The sequence below is a fragment of the Rhinichthys klamathensis genome, unplaced genomic scaffold, assembly GCF_029890125.1.
Source record: "Rhinichthys klamathensis goyatoka isolate OS25496 unplaced genomic scaffold, OSU_Roscu_1.1 h1tg000064l_1, whole genome shotgun sequence".
Lineage (NCBI taxonomy): Eukaryota > Metazoa > Chordata > Actinopteri > Cypriniformes > Leuciscidae > Rhinichthys > Rhinichthys klamathensis.
In genome coordinates this window covers 1,429,522-1,452,500 of record NW_026606607.1, presented here as the reverse complement: position 1 = coordinate 1,452,500, position 22,979 = coordinate 1,429,522, and the positions used below count along the sequence as shown (strand labels likewise).

The 22,979-nt window shown below is 39.1% G+C and overlaps 1 protein-coding gene across 1 annotated transcript in view; it reads right to left on the bottom strand.

Annotated features, from left to right (window-relative positions):
* The window catches only part of dpp6a (dipeptidyl-peptidase 6a), a 480,936-nt gene extending 458,158 nt beyond the window's left edge, over positions 1-22,778 (bottom strand). Inside the window, exons 1-2 of the mRNA XM_056249831.1 lie at positions 22,689-22,778; positions 22,238-22,303 (exon numbers count right to left, since the gene is read on the bottom strand). Coding sequence (XP_056105806.1) covers positions 22,238-22,294 — 57 coding nt within the window. The 5' untranslated portion in view covers positions 22,295-22,303; positions 22,689-22,778. The remainder of the gene's footprint in view (positions 1-22,237; positions 22,304-22,688) is intronic.
* Between the last annotated feature and the right edge of the window lie 201 nt (positions 22,779-22,979).

The following is a 22,979-nucleotide window of genomic DNA, read 5'->3' as shown; positions in this document are numbered from 1 at the left end:
ACAGATAGATAGATATGTGCTGACAGACAGACAGATAGATAGATATGTGCTGACAGACAGACAGATAGATAGATATGTGCTGACAGACAGACAGATAGATAGATATGTGCTGACAGACAGACAGATAGATAGATATGTGCTGACAGACAGACAGATAGATAGATATGTGCTGACAGACAGACAGATAGATAGATATGTGCTGACAGACAGACAGATAGATATGTGCTGACAGACAGATAGATAGATAGATAGATATGTGCTGACAGACAGACAGATAGATAGATAGATATGTGCTGACAGACAGACAGATAGATAGATATGTGCTGACAGACAGACAGACAGATATGTGCTGACAAGACAGATATGTGCTGACAGACAGACAGATAGATAGATATGTGCTGACAGACAGACAGACAGATATGTGCTGACAAGACAGATATGTGCTGACAGACAGACAGATAGATAGATATGTGCTGACAGACAGACAGACAGATATGTGCTGACAGACAGACAGATAGATAGATATGTGCTGACAGACAGACAGATAGATAGATATGTGCTGACAGACAGACAGATAGATAGATATGTGCTGACAGACAGACAGATAGATAGATAGATAGACAGACAGACAGACAGACAGACAGACAGACAGATATGGCCGTAGCACCTGTTCTATGCTGTATTACAGTAGGGCCTGAGCTAAACCATAGCAACTGATCAAATAGTTTGCAGATCTGCTGTTGCAGCACAATCTGCACACACAATAAATCACATCGTCCGTCTAGTGGTTTTACGACAACATTGACCCAGCGGCGGTCTACCACAGCAGCGATGCTTCTCATCTGCTCCTCTCTGCTCTTTCCCTTGCATAAGTATCACCTCCATCACCCTCTCTCCCCAGCAGCAATCTGCATTAGCTTACAAAAGTGTCACTAATCACTATTAATATGAGGCAGAGGTGGAGAAACGCCGGGCAGGAATTCATTAGGCAGAGTTTATGCAGCCGATCCGCTGGGTTTGAGGCCTCAATCAGTCGTGTTTGTCAGCCTGTGGTGACGGCAGTGAATTGGTGTGTGAGACAGCAACATGCCTTCCTCTGTCTGAGTCAAAGCCAGAGAGACCAGCCTGGTCCTGGCCTGACCCAATATATCCTTCTAAATGACCATCATAGCCATTAGATAATCTTGACAATTAAAAGTATAGTTCACCCAAAATAGAAAGTTCAGCCATCACTTACTCACCCTCGTGTTGTTTCATCTTAGGGACATAAAAGAAGATATATATAAATAATAATAATTCTTTCATCACAGTTGTTTATTGTTGTTTTGGACCCCACTCACTTTCATTTTATGGACAAAATCAACAAAAAAAAAATTTCAAAATATGGTGAACCCTAGTTTGAATACATGTGCTTACTGAAGATTTAATTTAAAAAAAACATGGGCACCACTGGGAACTTGATCCTCCTTTTGCTTGAATTTGAAATTGGATTTAAGACCTTTTTAATTATAATCTCATTCATATTCCATGTCATCAAGTAATTTAAAATACTAGACTATTAATACTGTATAGTTATATCATTCCATGAACATTTGATTTTTATGCATAAATGATATGATACTGAGAAATGGTTCATTTGCATTTATTTGAACTGTTGGGTGCTTGACAGATATGTAAATGTAAAAAACGAAACATGTTCATTTGCTCTGTGAGAGTATTACAGTTGCAGATTTTCTAAACTAAAATTGAAAATTAAATTAATACATTTCACATATGTCATATATAGCAAATTATTGAGCAACAACTATTAACTATCATTTAAATGTATAACATATAAAGCAAAAAGCATATTTTATATTCAAAACCTGCTAGGTATTCTGACTATACATATTTCAATATTTGACTGTATTATCATTTGTAGTAGTTGTTTTACCCGCATTGCAAGGGCACATCTAGGTAGAAATAGAAACCATGTGACAAAATGTCCTGTTCGTCATCACTTGTCATGGTTGTGATTGATAAGGACAAACACCTCAGACTTGCATGTGAAAGATAGCTTTTATTGCTTGTCGCTTCATCAGGTCACGTCTGGTTAGAACACAGCGTTAGTTGACATGCAGAAAGTTGCTTGGCTAATTAAGTGTCTGAGCTTGTGAATTATAAATGGTCTTCTCTGTCTCTTGCTGTGTCTCTATACTCAAGGTCTAATTCCCTAAGTTATCTGTGACTGTCCCTCAGTGCTTTCCAGTCTCTGATGAACTGATTCGTAAGGGTCGGTCACGTTTACCATTGCTCTGCGAAATTTCACGAGTGAAATCCAGTCATTTCAATAGGAATCATCACGTTTGAGTTTGGCTTGAGGGCCACAAAAGTTCCCCGCGCAGATTTTGCTCATGTTCACTCCAGCGCAAACCCTTTTTTTGGCATTAAAAAAGTACTGTGAGGATTAATAAAAGCATGAAGTGAAAAATTAGCAATGAAAAGGCGTGGACAGTTATTTTCGCGGCGGACCTTATTGCTTATGCATTTGTTGCAAGGTGCTTGCCTTTCAGACGCAAAATGTATGGGAGGAGAATATTTAAATAAATCATGCAACATGAATGATTAACTACGGTTTGCAGTAGCTTTATTTTTTACAGGTTTAAGGGAAAGCTAAGTTTTAAAACATATAGCTTTTACTGACATATTTTCTGAAATATTTTATAAAGGCATGAGTCAGACAGCTTTACTGAGCATTGCATTAGGCTGATGATGTGGTTTCCCCTCTCCAGCCATTGAAAAAAAGACTTAGTTAATGAGAATGAAAACACTTCAAAAGCAATAATTAGGCACGTTGCAAACAATAAATTAAGTACTCCACCCCACCGCAGACTGCTCTCTAAAATCAATGCTTATTTCAATAAGTTGTGCTATGGAACCTCCAGTGATAACTATAGATTGGAGCAGACTGAGTAATGAATTAACGCTCGATAGCTGGCACGTTTGAATGAGCTCACTGCTGCGCTGTTGGATAATCTTGCCACTGTAATTATGGGATACACTTCAATGCAAAACACAGCGTGACTACCATCACCTCTGAGCCCGGGTCAAGTCCCCACTCTCAGTTGAGGTTAGTAGATTAGTTGTGTACAAATCAAAAGATTAAAAATAAATTAGGTAATAATAGATTTTTCCTCGTTTTTTTTTTTTAAATTACAAAATTTCCCTTTAAAAGAAAACACCAAAAGTACAACACAGCTTCTTTTATTGATTGCAGAACTTTTCCAATTACTATGTGTTTGAATAATATAACAAATTATATGATATGCATCTATATCAGTGAATAGTAATTCACGTTTTCATCCCATCTCAAAATAAAGAGGCACAATGAAACATGTATTATTTAATTATCATTTTGCAATGAAGACAGGATAAAAGCTTCTCTCCACTAACTTTTGACGTTCCACCATAAACTTCAATGAGCTTATTTAATGGTGTTTGCCAAGCATCGCTATTTGTCATGGGTCATGTCCTTATATTCATTGCTGTTGTTGTTTTGTGGGCATGGCTGACTCGTTCAGCATCTATAGCAATTTATCAGCTGATGAGTCTAATCAAGTCCTTCCTCACCTTTGTTTTCTCTATATACCTCAGTGTGTGTGTTCATTCCATGTCAGTTTGTTGTCTCACAGTGCTGTTCTCTTATCTAGACTTTATTGGCGTTGCTTCCGTCTCTTGGTGCTTTTATCTCATTCCACGTTGATCACAAACCAGCCTGGATTATACAGATTGGACTGTCTGACTGAATTCTTCCTATTTAAGTTCATCGTCTAAAGGCTGGCCAAATATCAGATTTTCAAAATATGAGAGACCACAAACATGACGATAAAAAAAACCAAACAGATTTAACAGTATTGTTCCTCTAGTGCGTGGAATGCCGCGATGTGACCAAGACAGCACACCACACACAGATTCCATTCCAAAAAAACATCCCGACAGTGAACACGAAAAAAGATATGCTTCCATCTTCCGTCAGCTCGCTTTCCGTCTTGGGTATCGTTCCACATGACAATATATAGAGCACAATCTACAGAGTGCGTGAAGGTTTGTCCTCGGGGCTCCCCCTTCACAACAGGATTTGAGAATGGTGCAGCCTCGACGTTCTTCCGAGCAGATTCAATCACTCTAACACACCTCACATTACTGAAAAATCTGATAATGTAATCTGTAGAACCATCAAGATAATCGGGACTTTCCCTAGGATGGTCGGAAGGCGAGAGTTGGGCCCAAAATCGTTCTGATTATCTTGTAGTGTGTGGGTGCCTTAACTCTAGTCAGCCTCATCTGTTGTTTGGATTTATTCATCATCTATCCACCAAAAATGAAAATGATGTCATTAATTACTCACCCTCACGTCGTTCCAAACCCGTAAGACTTTCGTTCATCTTCGGAACACAAATGAGGATCTTTTTCATGAAATCTGAGACCTTTCTGTCCCTCCATTGACAGCCTATACCATGAGCCAGTTTAGGAGGCTAGACAGTGTTTCAGTTTAGTTTGTGCCAACCCTGGGTTTCTGGCACCATAACAATTCGCCATAGTAATTTACGCTCCACGGGTAACCTGCTGCAGGGCTGGTTATGTACTGGGTAAGAGATCTCAGACCAAAATTGGACCAATCAGCTGTAAGCAAAGTGACATATATCTGATGCAATAAAGACACTCCCCCTGTTTCTGCTCCAAATTAAAGGTCACTACATAACAAATGATTTTTAAAGACAAAATCGCCTGCTTATTTATCATAAATTTTTTTTACGATTTAAATATTTACGTAATTATTACACCCTCCATTACATATGTACAATTTTAGTTTATAACTTATTAAGCACTTAGTTGATGAATATAAATATATTTAAAATAGTGTAAATAAGCTTTAGAATCAATAGATAAAGCTATAAAAATTCTTAATTCCACCTACTTCATTGTTCACTACTGATGTCACACCGAAACTCCTAAACTCAGGATCAAAGCCGGAGTTGACAGAGAAAGTTGATGATCAGCGTTGATGTTGAGGATCCCGACAAAGCCTGATTGGATTGGTCTGGGTTTGTCAACTCAAAACTTATCCTATAACCCTGAGTTTGTTCAACTACCATCATGGTACTATTGTGATTTATGTTTTCTGTGGACTAAATTAACTCTTTAATTGCAGTCAGTGTTTGGGTTCTGTCTATTTACAGTGTTACACTACTATACAACTGCTCATATGGCCATGATATCCAATTCAATACATTTTATTGTCTCCGATGGGGAAATGTGTCTTGGACTCTGGTGCCCACGTACACTGACCAAAAACACACTAATCCATAAACATTAACATTATAAATAAAAAGAACAGATAATTATTTCTTATTTAAAAAAAAAAAAAAAAATTTGATATATGTATTGATTGATATAAACATACATTGTTTAAACATTGATATTAACAATCATTCTGCACCATTTCTGATACAGACATGAGTGATTCCTCAAATCGTGCAGCTTGCTGATGACATGTGATGCATTACTTTTCCAAGAAACTAGATATAAGATTGTCAAAAATATAATGGGTGCAGAAATCCCATAGACTTACACTGAAGGACGGACTTGAGCCATATCTATAAGCCAGAATATCACATAGCCTTAAAGGTAGGCTCTTAACCACTCAAAACATCCTGACAACTGCATGACAAAATGCTAACAACCACTCAGGATACATTAGCAAGGCAAATAGCAGAGCAAAACTAAACATTTCTTTATGAAACGTAAAATCTAGGTATATTTTAGTCAGAGTAAAAACCTGGTAAAAGGTTTCCATCTCCGATTGTCACGAGTGGCTATATTAATAAAGTGCATAATAAAGAACTCGAACAAAGAACAGTCAATCCAATTTTCCACAGTGGAATACACAGGAGATCATGGGTAGCAACACAACCACATAAAGAAAAACAACACAGAACAATGAACATACAAAAATTAAGGTTTAAATGCACATGGGTAAACAAGGAAACTAAATGAAAAACATGTAGTGAGTAACAGGCACACACTAGGACACAAGGTCAACATACAGGACAGAACCAAACCAAAACACAATGAACTAACATAACTAAACATAACCCTTGAACTGATAAAAAACAGATTTTTTAGTAAGAATGGAGAAATGCAAGTCAGCGTCTCTCACAAACAGCATTTACACAGTCTATTTAGTGAGTCATCTCACTTAAACCAAGCGTCTAGTAGAAAACAAAGGACATTTTCGGGTGTTATTTTGCTCAGGAACTGTCCAGCACTTCAGCACCACACAAAAAAAACCACATTACTGTCATAGCATTAAAAGAGGAACTGTAGGAAATTCAAATGGTATTTGCCCTGGCAAATTCACTGTCACAATGTCAGTGTGTTGCTATATGGTTGCTAGGTTGTTCTGGATGGTTACTAGGTGATTATTTTCAGTTACTAAGAATCCAACCTTAAGTCTCTATTTTCTGGTCTCCTCTGTCAAGAAAAGTAGTTTTGAAAGCCTGCTTTATTGTCATAAATCTCTTAATTTGAAAAGCCTCTGAACATGCCACGTGAGTTGAGGTAACATTCAAGTATAATTATTACACCTTGACTTTGTGAAAACCCCAAACTCTTCCACTAGCCAGTAGCCACCACTTCCATATGTTTATCATGCAAGCAGTGAAGCATTCTAATGCTTCCAATCTCTGAATGCAATCAGGAAACTATGACATATAGTCTCATGGTGAATATACAACTCTTGTGAACTTGCCTCCAGGTAAAACTGAGAATGAAATGGACTGTGTGTCTTTCCAGGGAGAATAAAGGAGGAACCACTCAGGTTTACAACCGCAATCTTTTAACAGATGTTGGGAAAGTCATGGGAGACTCAGATTTCCTCGAGCAGGTGTTCTTTAGTGCTCGTTTTAAAAGTTTTGGAAAAGTTTGGAGAGCACTTGGGGCCACTTCTTCCTCATCACAGCGGGTGGGTGTTGTTCATTCTTGCTCTTATTTTCAGAGGAAATTGTCAAGACATAATTAGTGAGCACAGTACCACAACAAAGATACCCTCTCCTATATCCACTCCTGTTATGCTGATTTGTTGGGATGCTTGTCCTTTCCTCCGACACCATAAACATGTTCCTCCAAAACCCTATTTTAAAGTCAAGCTTAGCTATATAGCTCAATATATGCACAGTCATGCACAATGTTAACTTCAGCGAACGGCAGTAATTCTGCCTGCACATAATCAAATAAGAATCTACAGCTCTTTATCTGAGTTTTTATGTACATCGGACTCAATTGATGACATACCCTCACAACCATTTTCTTATTAAACGGTCACATCCGATAAGCAAAATCAGCATATGCTGCAAAACCATGTCTTAAATGTACAGTACCAAACCTTTCTCTATATGAATGTATTACAATAGGGACCTCTAGTGGTTAACTGCTGCTACAGCTTGCCAGCAGGGGCAAAGAAACAAAATTGTAGTATTAACCAAAGTGCAGAATAGCATATCTGATATCTTCTTTCCAGGTATAGCAAATGTGACTGAACTATTTTTCCCCAAACTAATTCATAAAAAAAAAAAAATAATCATAAAAAAGAATAAAAAACACACAAAAAAGTATCAGGTCTCCCACCTTTTGACCAATGAGTTTCCACAACTTTTCAGGTCGTTTCCTGGATAAAAGTTTTAAAAATCAATTTATGTACTCACAAATAGCTATTTTTGACTGATGAAATATTTTAGAATATACATAGAATCTTTGGGGAAAATATCTATTAAATATAAAATATATTTTTAAATGACTTTTCCACCCTGAAAAATTACACACATAATATTCCCTGCTATTTCCCGGTTTCACGAATCCCTGCAGTACTCAAAATATTGATAAAAAAAACACACAGCATGAAAAATGAACTCAATAAATTGACCCAGACCTTAATGCAAACACAGTATAAAAACTCTGCCTTTTTCACTCACGGCAGGCCACCAATCATGTCTTCCTGCCTTACTAAAACAGGCAATCCTCATGGGAGAGCCAAAGGTCCTGTCCCAAACGGCACTCACATGTATCCTACTGAACAGCAGTCAATATTGTAACATAGTATAGGCTCTACCAACATTTAGCAAAACTCCAGAAACTAGCCAGAAACATACCTTCTGTATACATAAAATTCACTGCAGTTTCCAGCTAAAATGATCAATGGTGGCAGTAAAACAATTATTTATTTACACATATATTATTGGCAGATTATTGATTCTCAAAGACTTATTTGTGCGTGGTTCCTTGCACAATACTATGATATGACCTCAAATTAGTTTAACCATCGTGAATGATTTGTAAACTAATAGCCAAAGTTTTGACATTTCCGTCACATAACTAGCTCTCTATATGTAGCTTTTCTGACGTAATAAACTTTCTCAATAGCTGTATCTGGTACAGTATTGCACTTGATGTGGAGCGCTTGGGATTGAGTCTGAATAAAAGAGCTGAAAGAATTGTAGAAGTAAGATAAAATGACATGGTTGCCTCAGCAAAAGCGTTTTTATCTCATGTTTGCCTTTGTTAACACTATTGGTTAGGTTTAGGGTATGTTTGAGTGTATATGGCATGTTATTTTCAAACGTGCAGAGCATTAAAGGGTACATAATACACAGTTTCTGCCAATTTCATGTTAATCTTTTTTACTATATAGAGTAGTATTGCATCCTTCATATCTTTAGTTTTATAAAAGACAGATACAGCTGTACCGATTCTTTCCGAAAACAGTCGAGCTCCTGGAAGCGTGCCGTGGGCGGAGCTAAAGAGTCACGAGCACGGAGTGGTTTTAGAATAAACAAATGGACATTTATGGAGGAGAGGCTAAACAAATGTATTTAAACACACAATACATCATCACATTATCCCTGGATAACTTTTGATTCACTATACGTTGATATGCACTTGCGCGCTGATTGCCAACAAAACAGACATTTTACAGACATTTCATGCAGTTTTACTAACCGCCCGTGGCTCCGACTAATGACCGGGATCTTTTATCGCTGGGACCACTCCATCTTACAGTTTAAAACAATCTGCAAATCCAGCGTTGAACTGGGCCTTGTTGCTGGTGTTGTGTCGAATTTCGACTGCCTGCCATATTATTACCTCCCTCGTTGAAGTCGCTACCTGATTGCCTAATCTTAACCACACCCCTAATCCTAACCCCTCCCCTCCCCCACACCTAATCCTAAACCAACCAATACTAAGGGGGTAATAATTTGGCGGGGGTCAGAAATCGGCACAACACCGAGAACAAACAAACACATGCACAACTCCGTTGCCATCCCGGGAAAACAAACTGCATCCATTGTTCCCTTAATTCTGGGTTCTTTTGGAAGCTGAACAAGGTTATCTTTCCCTCACAACCAAAAACACACACTGTAAAAAGATTCCTTTAAAAAAGCGCAACGCTTCTGTGTTTTGTACGTCACACGCATCACACACATGACCAGCGTCGGCCAATAGTGAGCCTACATTCTGATGTACAACACAGAAGCGCTGCGCTGTTACACCACGCGAACTAACTCGAGGCCCATAGACAAGAAAATGAATAGTTGAATAAAGTCGTTATTTTTGCTTGTTTTTGCGCACAAAAAGTATTCTCGTCGCTTGATAAACTTATTGAGCCACTGTAGTCACTTGGACTATTTTAACAATGTTTTTACTAACTTTTCTGGGCCGGCAAGTTTCAATAACATAGAAGCCTATGGAGGAGTGAGACAGCGCTCAGATTTAATCAAAAATATCTTAATTTGTGATTCTAAGATGAGCGAAAGTCATGAGGGTGAGTATTTTCATGACAGAATTTTCATTTTTGGGTGAACTAACCCTTTAATGTACGATTAGATCTATCACAGTTATTCACCGTATATAGTACGGAAACTTTCTGTTAACCAATTAACAGTTTTTCACTGTAGCATTTTTACGGTCATTTCTTTTACCGTTAAAATCACGATTTTTTTTTACAGTGCGCTTCTTTGGTGACATTGTTGATTTACTAAAAACAAAAATGTAAATTCTTTCTCGAGCAACGAACGAAGTACTTTGATGGGCGTACTCTTGCTCTCGCTCTGGTTGATGTGTGCACTCCCTCTGCCGGAAGAAGGGCCCATACAAGGAATTCCGCCCATTATGACGTCATATAGGGCCATTCTCGAAAAAAAACTTTCCGAACCTTATACGAACCCTGATGGAGTGTATTTGGCACAAAAAAAATACTCCGTCATACATCCAACTCGTTTTTTGAAACTTTGGCCATGTTTAGCATGAGAATCCAACTCTTTAACAGTGTAAATAGGTCAGAATGCAAGAAATAGCATTAGGCCTTGTATACACTGCAGGTCTTGATGCCAAATTCTGATTTGTTGCCTATATCCGATTTTTTTTACCGTCCGTTTACACGTTCTTTAAATTGTGACCCATATCCGAGTCATGTGTTTACACTTGACTGAAACATCGCGCATGTTTAAAGGGGTCTTCTTGCTCAGATGGACGAACGCGCAGCGAGATCTCAGGACAGGTGGGAACACAACACGATCTCATAAAAGTGAGTATCTATAGCACAAATTTAATTTCTCATGCCATTTATACGCCAAAAATAGTTTTTGCTTGCATATGATAAGCACTGTAAACGTGCGTATTAAACGCCATAAAGTGCGTATCATGCACGCAAAAACTATTTTTGGCGTAAATGGCACGTGAAAAAAAATCGTCCAATAAACGCACTTTCATGAGATCGTGGCGGGCTTTAACGAGGAGCAGTGTGTCCGAAATTTTAGGATGAGCAAGCCAACCTTTGATATGTTGTGTCAACATGTGTCCACATTCCTCTCCTACGACGACACAATGTTTTGTCGGGCCATCCGTCCCTTTGCAGATGCGCGTCGGGGTTTCTCTCGTCATTAAACCGCGGAGACGTAGCCTAATGCCTCGGAAAATCCGATCTGCCTGTTTACATGACAATCGCATTGGCACATATCTGATTTACTTCCACATATGAACGAGGCCTGAAACCGATCTCGAAATATCCGAATGCATGCGTTTTTTTCCTGTTGACACTGTCATAGAACACATCCGATCTGTGTCGCATACGAGTAAAAAATCGGAATTGGGTCACATTTCACTGACAGTGTAAACGAGGCCTTAGACATCCCCTTAGTACCTCCCACCGGACATTTCATTTCTGAACTGCCACGATACAACCGACATAACCACCGTAATCAACGGAACTACAGAATCAACGGACTTTTAGCGGCCTTTTTAGCGTCATTTTTATGGAAGCTTCTTTCCGCCACATAAAATAAAATAGGACAGTAATTGCAATATTGTTATCTCACAATTCTGACTTTTTTCCTCGAAAATCTCACAATTTTAAGAAAAAAAGTCAGAATTGAAAAATAGTTATAAATACGTAATTGCGAAAAATAAAGTCAGCATTACGAGATAAAACTCGTAATTGCGAGGAATAAAATCAAAATTGTGAATTTATACCTCAACATTCTGACCTTATTCCTCAAAGTTCATAGCTCGAGCAATTCTAAGATATAAACTTAGAATTACAAGAAAAAAAGTCAGAATGAGAATGAATCACTATGAGAAATAAACTTGCAATTGTTAGGGCAAAAAAGTCAGAATTGTGAGAAGTATTTTGAGATAAAAGGTTGCAATTTCTTTTCTTTTTTATAATTCCGTGGAGGAAACAAGCTACCATACACATCACAACGAAATAGCCACAAAATCAGTATCAGTGGACTACTAAATATAATATACTTACCTAAAATATATTAGCATTTTTATAATATTTCATATAGACTCCTAGCCCTGGTGAAAAAAAAAAAGCTAAGTATACTTGCAGCCAGACGAATTTAGTATAAGTGTGTTAATGATTAGTTAACTTGAAGTGTGCTATTTTGAAACAACTAATTGTGTACTAAGTATATTAGTTGTAATTAAATTGTAGTAAAAAAAAATTAATACAATTTAAAATTTGCTGCTTTGAAACAATATGTATTTTTTTGTAAATTATGTGTAATGTGTAAACAATATGTAAATTTGCTGCTTTGAAACAAAATGTATTGTGAAAAGCGCTATACAAATAAATTTGAATTGAATTGAATAGTAAAGCATAACTTTAAGTGTATTTGGTGTACTTTTGTGTGCTAAATTGGAACAACTTCAAGTATACTTAGTTTACTTTAAGTATATGCCTGTGTAGGGACTAATTACATGCTTGATTAGTGATATTAAAGTGTACTTTATTTGTGTTACAAGTACATTACAAATTCATTACGAGTGTCTTCGAAGCATATAAGCAATATACCATAATTCTAAATATACCATTTTTTTTAAAGATTTATTTTGGGCTTTTTTGCCTTAGGACAGGAAGTGAGATGGAAGAAAGAAAGAGCGAGAGAGCGAGAGAGCGAGAGCGAGAGAGCGAGAGCGAGAGCGAGAGCGAGAGCGAGAGCGAGAGAGAGAGAGAGAGAGAGAGAGCGAGAGGGATCGGTAAAGGTCCACCAGCCAGGACTCGAACTCGGGTCTTATTCGAACTTGAATTTTAAATACAATAAAGTATACTTTTTTATACTAGGGTGCCTCTGTAGAATATTCTCTATGCATGAATCCTGCTTCTTCTTTGTAAAGATGCTCTCTTTTCCAGTATAGTGTCATGACATGGCTTCTACAAAACAATTCGTCAAACTCCTCTTGAGCCTCATTTGAGTGGACACACAACCCACACAATGTGGCACTCTCCACAGGATACACTGAATCCTCCAAGGCTTCAGAGATAATACAGGTTTCCCCTCACACCTCTATGTTCCTGCCATTGTCACACCTTGTCATGAAGATAATAATATCATGATGTGTGTCCTACCTTAGGGACAAAACTGATGGTGTTGTCCTTACATATACCTTATTACACTGTGAGGAACAGTGGCCAAGGCTGCCATCAGCCAATGAACACAACGGTCACGGCAGTTACAGACATAAACATTCCTGTAGACCTCAGGCGTCAGGTAGAAGAGGTCTAGAACTTGATTTTAGGCAGTGCAAAGACTATGAATGTGAGCAACTGTAAGGCCAACAAAACAACAACAGTCAATAATTAACTATCTACTGCACATATTCAAAACCCATCAGACGATCTTTTTAATTGCTTTACAAAAGCATTCTATGAGCATATCCATCAAAACACTTTCATTTTTTCTTATTCAAACTGAATCATTAGCAAAAATCCAGACATCTACAGATAATCTTTTAAAACTTTCATTTACTTTCAACTGGATTGATATGTACATTTCTGCAAGAATATTCAATATCTAAAAAAAATTTTATAAAACCTATTCTTGTGAAAAAGAAGTGTGATTAACTGAATTAAATGTGAACTTCAAATCTTAAAAGTATAAAAAGTGCAAGCATATCATATATTACTGAAATAAAACACACCTGTATGTAAAGTTTACTTAAAAAGAATACACGTTTCTTAATGCACTTTGTTACACTTAAATCACGAGTTTACACGGAGAAGATAATGTTATTGTATTCAAAAACCCGTTTTCAAAAGTTTGCGTTTTCAGGCCCACAAAACTAGCCTGGTCCCATCAGACTCTCGTACATTTCATTTGTACAGAGAGTCTGGCCTCGCTCCATTGACAAGCGTTAACTTCCTTGAAGAGGAATTATTCTGTATTCTGTTGAAGTCTAAAACTATTGGATCTGCCCAGAGTCACCCTGGATCTGCCATATCCAATCGCTAACGTTTGGTCGGGACGTATAACTCCTCAAACTAGCGCTTGACATCAACGTCATCGTTCTCAGCCACTTCCTCTCTTCACTGATTGGACCGGTAAAAAATTGACCGGAGAAAACCAAAGAATACAGCACAATCCCAGACGTAGTACTGAAGGAAAATGAAAATTGAGTGGAAGTACGTAGGAGGGCGGACCCATGCTACCCCAAAACACCACTGTCGTGAAAATGAGCGGCCAAAACACATAAGATGTTTTCTGTTTTTAGTTGAAAATGGTGTCCTGTAAACATCCCCATACAGTTAAAGCAGCACTAAGTAGGAATTCCGTTTTTGTCAAACAGCGACCCCTAGAGTCGCTGTGGAGTACTTGTACTGTTGTGAATAGCACTCACGCAGAGATGGCTCGCACTCACGGCCGGATCCCCTCCCCCTGTACACCGGTACCTGTTCAGTAGGATGGACGCTGTAACGAGTGGAAATAAGGTATGGCCCCTTTAAGAGCTGCGCGCGCCCAACACCACATGTATACGGCGCCTGGTTATTTCTGTTTGATGCTCATTTTATCAGATCTGTTTTTTGCCGTAAAGCAATTCGTTACCTCGCAAGACCTGATATCACACGATACTTCCTAACACTGAGGCCAGCGGATCGACGGCCCAAAGTTGCAAGGGTGGTTTTACGGCTCACAGGCACCAGGGGGGTGCGAGACGACCACCATTCAACACGAAATCAGTAATATAAACATTACAATGACTCCAAAGCTGTTCGGTTAAGATAAAAAAGTTACTTAGTTCAATTTTAATATATTTTAAATGTACTAAACTTCAACAAGTTGCAATAGCAATGACATTTTAGTTTAGCTTGTCAGTACATTCAGCAGTACGTACGTTAACCATTCTTCAATTAAGACAATAATTATGAAATTGATAATAAAGATGTTGGTTAAGGGTAAGTGTTCATGAGTCCAATGCATTTGACCCTATCAGACAAACAATGACCAAAAATGATGTGCATGGCAGGACAGTAAGTAGGAAGCCCCTGTTCTACAAGAAGAACATTGCTGCCCACCGAAAGATTTCCAGAGACTATATGATTTAATCAGACACCTGTAATAATGTTTTGTAAGAATAAGTCAAAAATAGTACTTTATTTAAATGAAAAATGCTTTCTCCCAAAACTGTATGAATATAATAGTTTGGAGCTACTTTACTGCCACTGGACCAGGACGTTTAACATCTTTGATGGAACAATGGACTCTATATTGTGTTAAAAAGGTTACCCTACAGAAAGACAACTAGGTCTACCACTGAATGGTTAAAGCAGAACAAATGTAGAGGAAGTCAAAGTCCCGACCTAAACCCAATAGAAGTATTATGGAAGGATCGGAATAGCAGTTTGTGCTAGGAAAACACTCAACATCATTGAGTTCAAGTAATATTGAAGGGAGCATCAACCCGATCATGACTGATTCATGTTTGTTATTTCTTGCTCAAAGGGATCACAGCACACCACATAATGAAATACTTAAATTTTTCTACTAATAAGACTTACGTCATATTCACACTAACACAAATGTTCAGTGAAAAAAAAAGGTGTTAATTAATTTATGTGGGGTCAATGCAACCATTCTTTTTACATAGAGATTGCAATGTCTTTTATATTACACTGCAGGAAACTGAACATTTGATCTCGATATAGGTCAAATACATGCACAAAATATAAACAGAATAAAAAAAAAAAAATCCTAACAGTACCATACTTATAGCAGTCTCTCCTTTTTTTAGAGAAAGTATTTTAACTTCAAAAAAGCCGCTTTAATTGAGTCATTTTCTTGCTGTTAATTATATTTTGACTTCAGCCAAGATGTCATGTTTACCTGCAAACTGTCTCTCCCAGTTGTCATTATCATATCATTGGCAGAGAAAATGTCACAACCACAAACACACTTAGTAATTTGATCCAAATGAAACATGACAGTTCCACTCTCAGAATCAGACAGGCATCTCTCAGCAGTGCAGACTTCACATACTCTCCTTCAATCAGTGACCTTTCAGAGCATATGCAAAGCAAGAGTGGCATGTATGCAAATTAATAAGCAATTTTGGTGACACTGCAGCAATAAATAAACCATTTAAATAAATTATTTCAGCTTCATGATACTAAATCTGTTTGGGGAACCAGCTCGAGTATAAATACGTGTTGGTATAGCAGTTTTGTGATGAGCATCGGTGGTACTAGAAAGAGTAGCCAGAGCAGGACAGATCAAGATCAATAAACACATATCTTACTCTGCATTGCAGTGCACATCACAGAAATTCTGTTTTAACTAGAACAGCGATCATCGGTGGGGGGTGCATCAATCAATGAGAACGAATGAAAGATGAGAATTGTTCCACATTTATAGCCATGTCTAACAAAAGTGGGATCCAAGAAAAATTCACTTCAATCACAGACCATCCAGTTGCATCATGAAACCGAATATATTGTCAGTAAAGTTCTGGGAATGCTAAGAGAACAGATTGAATTCCCAAAGCACTGCTGCTCTTTTGGGAACTCCAGCAGAGAATTCAGATAGCCTGAGGGGAAACCGTGTGCATACTGTGCATGCAACATTCCATATACAACACTCTATTTGTGTATTTGCTATCAAACTCCGGAAAAACCCCCAATTATATGCACATTACAGGAGCAGGAGTTACAACTGTGAGGTGCTGATGTGCTGCATGTTCTGTGCTGCTGTGTGTAGCTGTTAACACCACTTACAGTCTGCTCTTTGAATGATATTATGTGATTCCTTCTTACCCTGTTAGAAGACCATCCATACCTTGTCTCTATTTACTGTAGACTGCGCTGTGACTGTGAATGATACTGAATGAAATTATGTGTTGTACTGCATTGTATATTTAAAACATGTCTGATCTACAGAAATTAGTCTAATATTTAAAACTTCTTGTTGCTCCAAACTCGTATGCTGTTATTTTTCCCCATGGAACAAAGAGGAGACATTGTCCATACAATGATTCATATTGATTATAGCTATCAAGAAAAAAAAAAAAAAAACATTATAAAAGCAGTCTACATGACTTGCAGACCATATGACTCATATATATTATAAGCGTTCTGGGGGGGGGGGGTTACGTGCTTGGTTCTTGCTGAAGCTCAAACGTGCTGCATAACACAAGATAATGAACCTCATTGGTTCTTGCGGAAGCTCAAACGTGCTGCGTAACAGAAGATAATGAACCTCATTGGTTCTTGCGGAAGCTCAAACGTGCTGCGTAACACGAGAATGATCCTCATTGGTTCTTGCGGAAGCTCAAACGTTTTGCGTAACAGAAGATAATGAACCTCATTGGTTCTTGCTGAAGCTCAAACGTGCTGCGTAACACAAGATAATGAACCTCATTGGTTCTTGCGGAAGCTCAAACGTGCTGCGTAACACAAGATAATGAACCTCATTGGTTCTTGCGGAAGCTCAAACGTGCTGCGTAACACAAGATAATAAACCTCATTGGCTCTTGCAGAAGCTCAAACGTGCTGCGTAACAAGATAATGAACCTCATTGGTTCTTGCGGAAGCTCAAACGTGCTGCGTAACACAAGATAATGAACCTCATTGGTTCTTGCGGAAGCTCAAACGTGCTGCGTAACACAAGATAATAAACCTCATTGGCTCTTGCAGAAGCTCAAACGTGCTGCGTAACAAGATAATGAACCTCATTGGTTCTTGCGGAAGCTCAAACGTGCTGCGTAACACAGGATAATGAACCTCATTGGTTCTTGCGGAAGCTCAAACGTGCTGCGTAACACGAGAATGATCCTCATTGGTTCTTGCGGAAGCTCAAACGTTTTGCGTAACAGAAGATAATGAACCTCATTGGTTCTTGCTGAAGCTCAAACGTGCTGCGTAACACAAGATAATGAACCTCATTGGTTCTTGCGGAAGCTCAAACGTGCTGCGTAACACAAGATAATGAACCTCATTGGTTCTTGCGGAAGCTCAAACGTGCTGCGTAACATGAGAATGATCCTCATTGGTTCTTGCGGAAGCTCAAACGTGCTGCGTAACACAAGATAATGAACCTCATTGGTTCTTGCGGAAGCTCAAACGTGCTGCGTAACAGAAGATAATGAACCTCATTGGTTCTTGCTGAAGCTCAAACGTGCTGCGTAACACAAGATAATAAACCTCATTGGCTCTTGCAGAAGCTCTAACGTGCTGCGTATCACAAGATAATAAACCTCATTGGTTCTTGCGGAAGCTCAAACGTGCTGCGTAACAGAAGATAATGAACCTCATTGGTTCTTGCGGAAGCTCAAACCTGCTGCGTAACAAGATAATGAACCTCTTTGGTTCTTGCGGAAGCTCAAACGTGCTGCGTAACACAAGATAATGAACCTCATTGGTTCTTGCGGAAGCTCAAACGTGCTGCGTAACACAAGATAATGAACCTCATTGGTTCTTGCGGAAGCTCAAACGTGCTGCGTAACACGAGAATGATCCTCATTGGTTCTTGCGGAAGCTCAAACGTTTTGCGTAACAGAAGATAATGAACCTCATTGGTTCTTGCTGAAGCTCAAACGTGCTGCGTAACACAAGATAATGAACCTCATTGGTTCTTGCGGAAGCTCAAACGTGCTGCGTAACATGAGAATGATCCTCATTGGTTCTTGCGGAAGCTCAAACGTGCTGCGTAACACATGATAATGAACCTCATTGGTTCTTGCGGAAGCTCAAACGTGCTGCGTAACACGAGAATGATCCTCATTGGTTCTTGCGGAAGCTCAAACGTGCCGCGTAACACATGAGAATGAACCTCATTGGTTCTTGCTGAAGCTCAAACGTGATGCGTAACACATGAGAATGAACCTCATTGGTTCTTGCGGAAGCTCAAACGTGATGCGTAACACAAGATAATGAACCTCATTGGTTCTTGTGGAAGCTCAAACGTGCTGCGTAACACGAGAATGATCCTCATTGGTTCTTGCGGAAGCTCAAACGTGCTGCGTAACACATGATAATGAACCTCATTGGTTCTTGCGGAAGCTCAAACGTGCTGCGTAACACGAGAATGATCCTCATTGGTTCTTGCGGAAGCTCAAACGTGCTGCGTAACAAGATAATGAACCTCATTGGTTCTTGCGGAAGCTCAAACGTGTTGCGTAACAAGATAATAAACCTCATTGGTTCTTGCGGAAGCTCAAACGTGCTGCGTAACACGAGAATGATCCTCATTGGTTCTTGCGGAAGCTCAAACGTGCTGCGTAACACGAGAATGATCCTCATTGGTTCTTGCGGAAGCTCAAACGTTTTGCGTAACAGAAGATAATAAACCTCATTGGTTCTTGCTGAAGCTCAAACGTGCTGCGTAACACAAGATAATGAACCTCATTGGTTCTTGCGGAAGCTCAAACGTGCTGCGTAACACAAGATAATGAACCTCATTGGTTCTTGCGGAAGCTCAAACGTGCTGCGTAACATGAGAATGATCCTCATTGGTTCTTGCGGAAGCTCAAACGTGCTGCGTAACACATGATAATGAACCTCTTTGGTTCTTGCGGAAGCTCAAACGTGCTGCGTAACACTAGATAATGAACCTCATTGGTTCTTGCGGAAGCTCAAACGTGCTGCGTAACACGAGAATGATCCTCATTGGTTCTTGCGGAAGCTCAAACGTGCCGCGTAACACATGAGAATGAACCTCATTGGTTCTTGCTGAAGCTCAAACGTGATGCGTAACACATGAGAATGAACCTCATTGGTTCTTGCGGAAGCTCAAACGTGATGCGTAACACAAGATAATGAACCTCATTGGTTCTTGTGGAAGCTCAAACGTGCTGCGTAACACGAGAATGATCCTCATTGGTTCTTGCGGAAGCTCAAACGTGCTGCGTAACACATGATAATGAACCTCATTGGTTCTTGCGGAAGCTCAAACGTGCTGCGTAACACGAGAATGATCCTCATTGGTTCTTGCGGAAGCTCAAACGTGCTGCGTAACAAGATAATGAACCTCATTGGTTCTTGCGGAAGCTCAAACGTGTTGCGTAACACAAGATAATAAACCTCATTGGTTCTTGCGGAAGCTCAAACGTGCTGCGTAACACGAGAATGATCCTCATTGGTTCTTGCGGAAGCTCAAACGTGATGCGTAACACAAGATAATGAACCTCATTGGTTCTTGCGGAAGCTCAAACGTGCTGCGTAACACAAGATAATGAACCTCATTGGTTCTTGCGCAAGCTCAAACGTGCTGCGTAACACATGATAATGAACCTCATTGGTTCTTGCGGAAGCTCAAACGTGCTGCGTAACACGAGAATGATCCTCATTGGTTCTTGTGGAAGCTCAAACGTGATGCGTAACACAAGATAATGAACCTCATTGGTTCTTGCTGAAGCTCAAACGTGCTGCGTAACACAAGATAATGAACCTCATTGGTTCTTGCGGAAGCTCAAACGTGCTGCGTAACACAAGATAATGAACCTCATTGGTTCTTGCGCAAGCTCAAACGTGCTGCGTAACACATGATAATGAACCTCATTGGTTCTTGCGGAAGCTCAAACGTGCTGCGTAACACGAGAATGATCCTCATTGGTTCTTGTGGAAGCTCAAGCGTGCTGCGTAACACGAGAATGATCCTCATTGGTTCTTGCGGAAGCTCAAACGTGCTGCGTAACACAAGATAATGAACCTCATTGGTTCTTGCGGAAGCTCAAACGTGCTGCGTAACACATGATAATGAACCTCATTGGTTCTTGCGGAAGCTCAAACGTGCTGCGTAACACAAGATAATGAACCTCATTGGTTCTTGCGGAAGCTTAAACGTGCTGCGTAACACAAGATAATAAACCTCATTGGTTCTTGCGGAAGCTTAAACGTGCTGCATAACACAAGATAGTGAACCTCATTGGTTCTTGCGGAAGCTCAAACGTGCTGCGTAACACAAGATAGTGAACCTCATTGGTTCTCGCTGAAGCTCAAACGTGCTGCGTAACACATGATAATGAACCTCATTGGTTCTCGCTGAAGCTCAAACGTGCTGCGTAACACATGATAATGAACCTCATTGGTTCTTGCGGAAGCTCAAACGTGCTGCGTAACACAAGATAATGAACCTCATTGGTTCTTGCGGAAGCTCAAACGTGCTGCGTAACACAAGATAATGAACCTCATTGGTTCTCGCGGAAGCTCAAACGTGCTGCGTAACACAAGATAATAAACCTCATTGGTTCTTGCGGAAGCTCAAACGTGATGCGTAACACATGAGAATGAACCTCATTGGTTCTTGCGGAAGCTCAAACGTGATGCGTAACACATGAGAATGAACCTCATTGGAACTCACACACGTCAAGCGAAAATGCTTGAGCTTCCGTTAATCATATAAAACGGCCGAGTCTCTTCAGAAAAGTTGAAAAAAAATTGTTGTGAGATGTATCACATGCATTTTATTATAGAAATACATTATATAGAAAATGTACCATTTTCATTCAAAAAACTTTTGAGTGCACATCTACAATGTGTGAGAAGAGAATAAATAGGATTAGAGTTAAATAACATTGCTTTATGTTATGTAATATTATATGACTTTATAATATAATATTGTGTGAAATCTGTAATGCTCACTGGAGCCCCATCATGCGCGGATTACCTCTGAAACATACTAACCCTGGAACATAACCGACTCTGAGAGGAAGTGGATATGGCTATTACAGTACCCTGAAAGTTAAGATTATGTTTACTCTGAATAAACGTAGCCTACCAAGACATGTCATATAACTTGCTTTCTGGAATACCCCCTGAAGTCATACGATAGCTTTGTTGGAGGAACTGAAGTCGTCATTCGCTGATAATCCATTGCAATTTGCAAATGACATTGTCTATTTTGCATACTGAAATTGCTAAAAAATTGTATATGACTTCAGAACTCTTTGAATATATAACGCATGAGTCATATGAACTATTTTTATTGTGTTTGAACTGTTGTAAGAAAACAAAATGGAAGCCACACCTTTCAAAACAGCTACAGTAATTGTCTTTTTTGTTTGATTAACATTGTTGTCTTTTGGTTTGATTAACTTGCAGATCCAGAGGCCTACTTGTGGATAAACAAAGCCACGGATTGACCTTTTAAAGCGGCATGGTTTAAATTGTTGCAGGAAAGTTGAGTGAGGTGGTGTATATTTTAAGCATTGTATATTTCAGCATATTTGTCTATAAAATCACTTTCAGTGTAACTCTTGGTGAGTTTGAACCTACACCTTGTTTGTTACCATACAGCTTCAACAATTTTCCATATTGAAATGTGACTGTCAACATTCAAAACAACTGTCCGTCCATCCATATAATAGCTTTCAGTGTATCTCGCACTTTTCATCTTTTTCAAACGAAAGCATTTAGTTATCCGCGACTTACTTTTCCTCCTTTTGAGCATCTTCTGTAAGTGTTTGTGGCTCCTGCGGTTTGATTCATTTTCGATCACTGGAACATAAGAGGAAATAAAAAAAAAATCAACAAACATCCCATTTCACACCAACGCCGCGTCTACAACATGACGCGACGGTTCAAAAGCAGAACTGATGTTAACGCTAGTTTTTTTTTTTTTTTTTGCACAAATGAAAAGCACAAGGTGAAAAAACACACGCGTCTCGCTGTTTTTTAAAACGTCTAGTGTTGGCGCATCAAGTAAACATGGTTTTAAAACGCGTCTCGAGAAGCCTGTGTTATGTTGAGCTGCGTCCGAATTTTTAGAACGCAAACGCGTCCCTTGTGAAACTATTTGCGCTGTAGGAGCGCACATAAGCGTTCTAGTTTACGCGTGCAGACACGCACAACTACAGCGCATTAGAATAAGAAGCAACTTTACCTGTATGTTCAGTCTTCTTTGAATGCCTTTTAAGTCTCGAGGATTTGAATTCAAACACTCTCCCTGGATATTCCCACTGATAATCAAACACAGTGTATCAAGTCAGTTGTTTCCACAAACCAAAGGAGGTGAATGAAACTAAAACGAGCCGTGCTGTCCTTTATTGTTAAGTCCTCAAAAATCGTTCGATAAGGAGTTATTAGATGTCAAAGTGACCTCAAAGACGGTGTGGTCATAAATCAGATGTGGAGAGATGAAGCAGAAGGTTTTGCTGCACATGGCTTTGAGAGA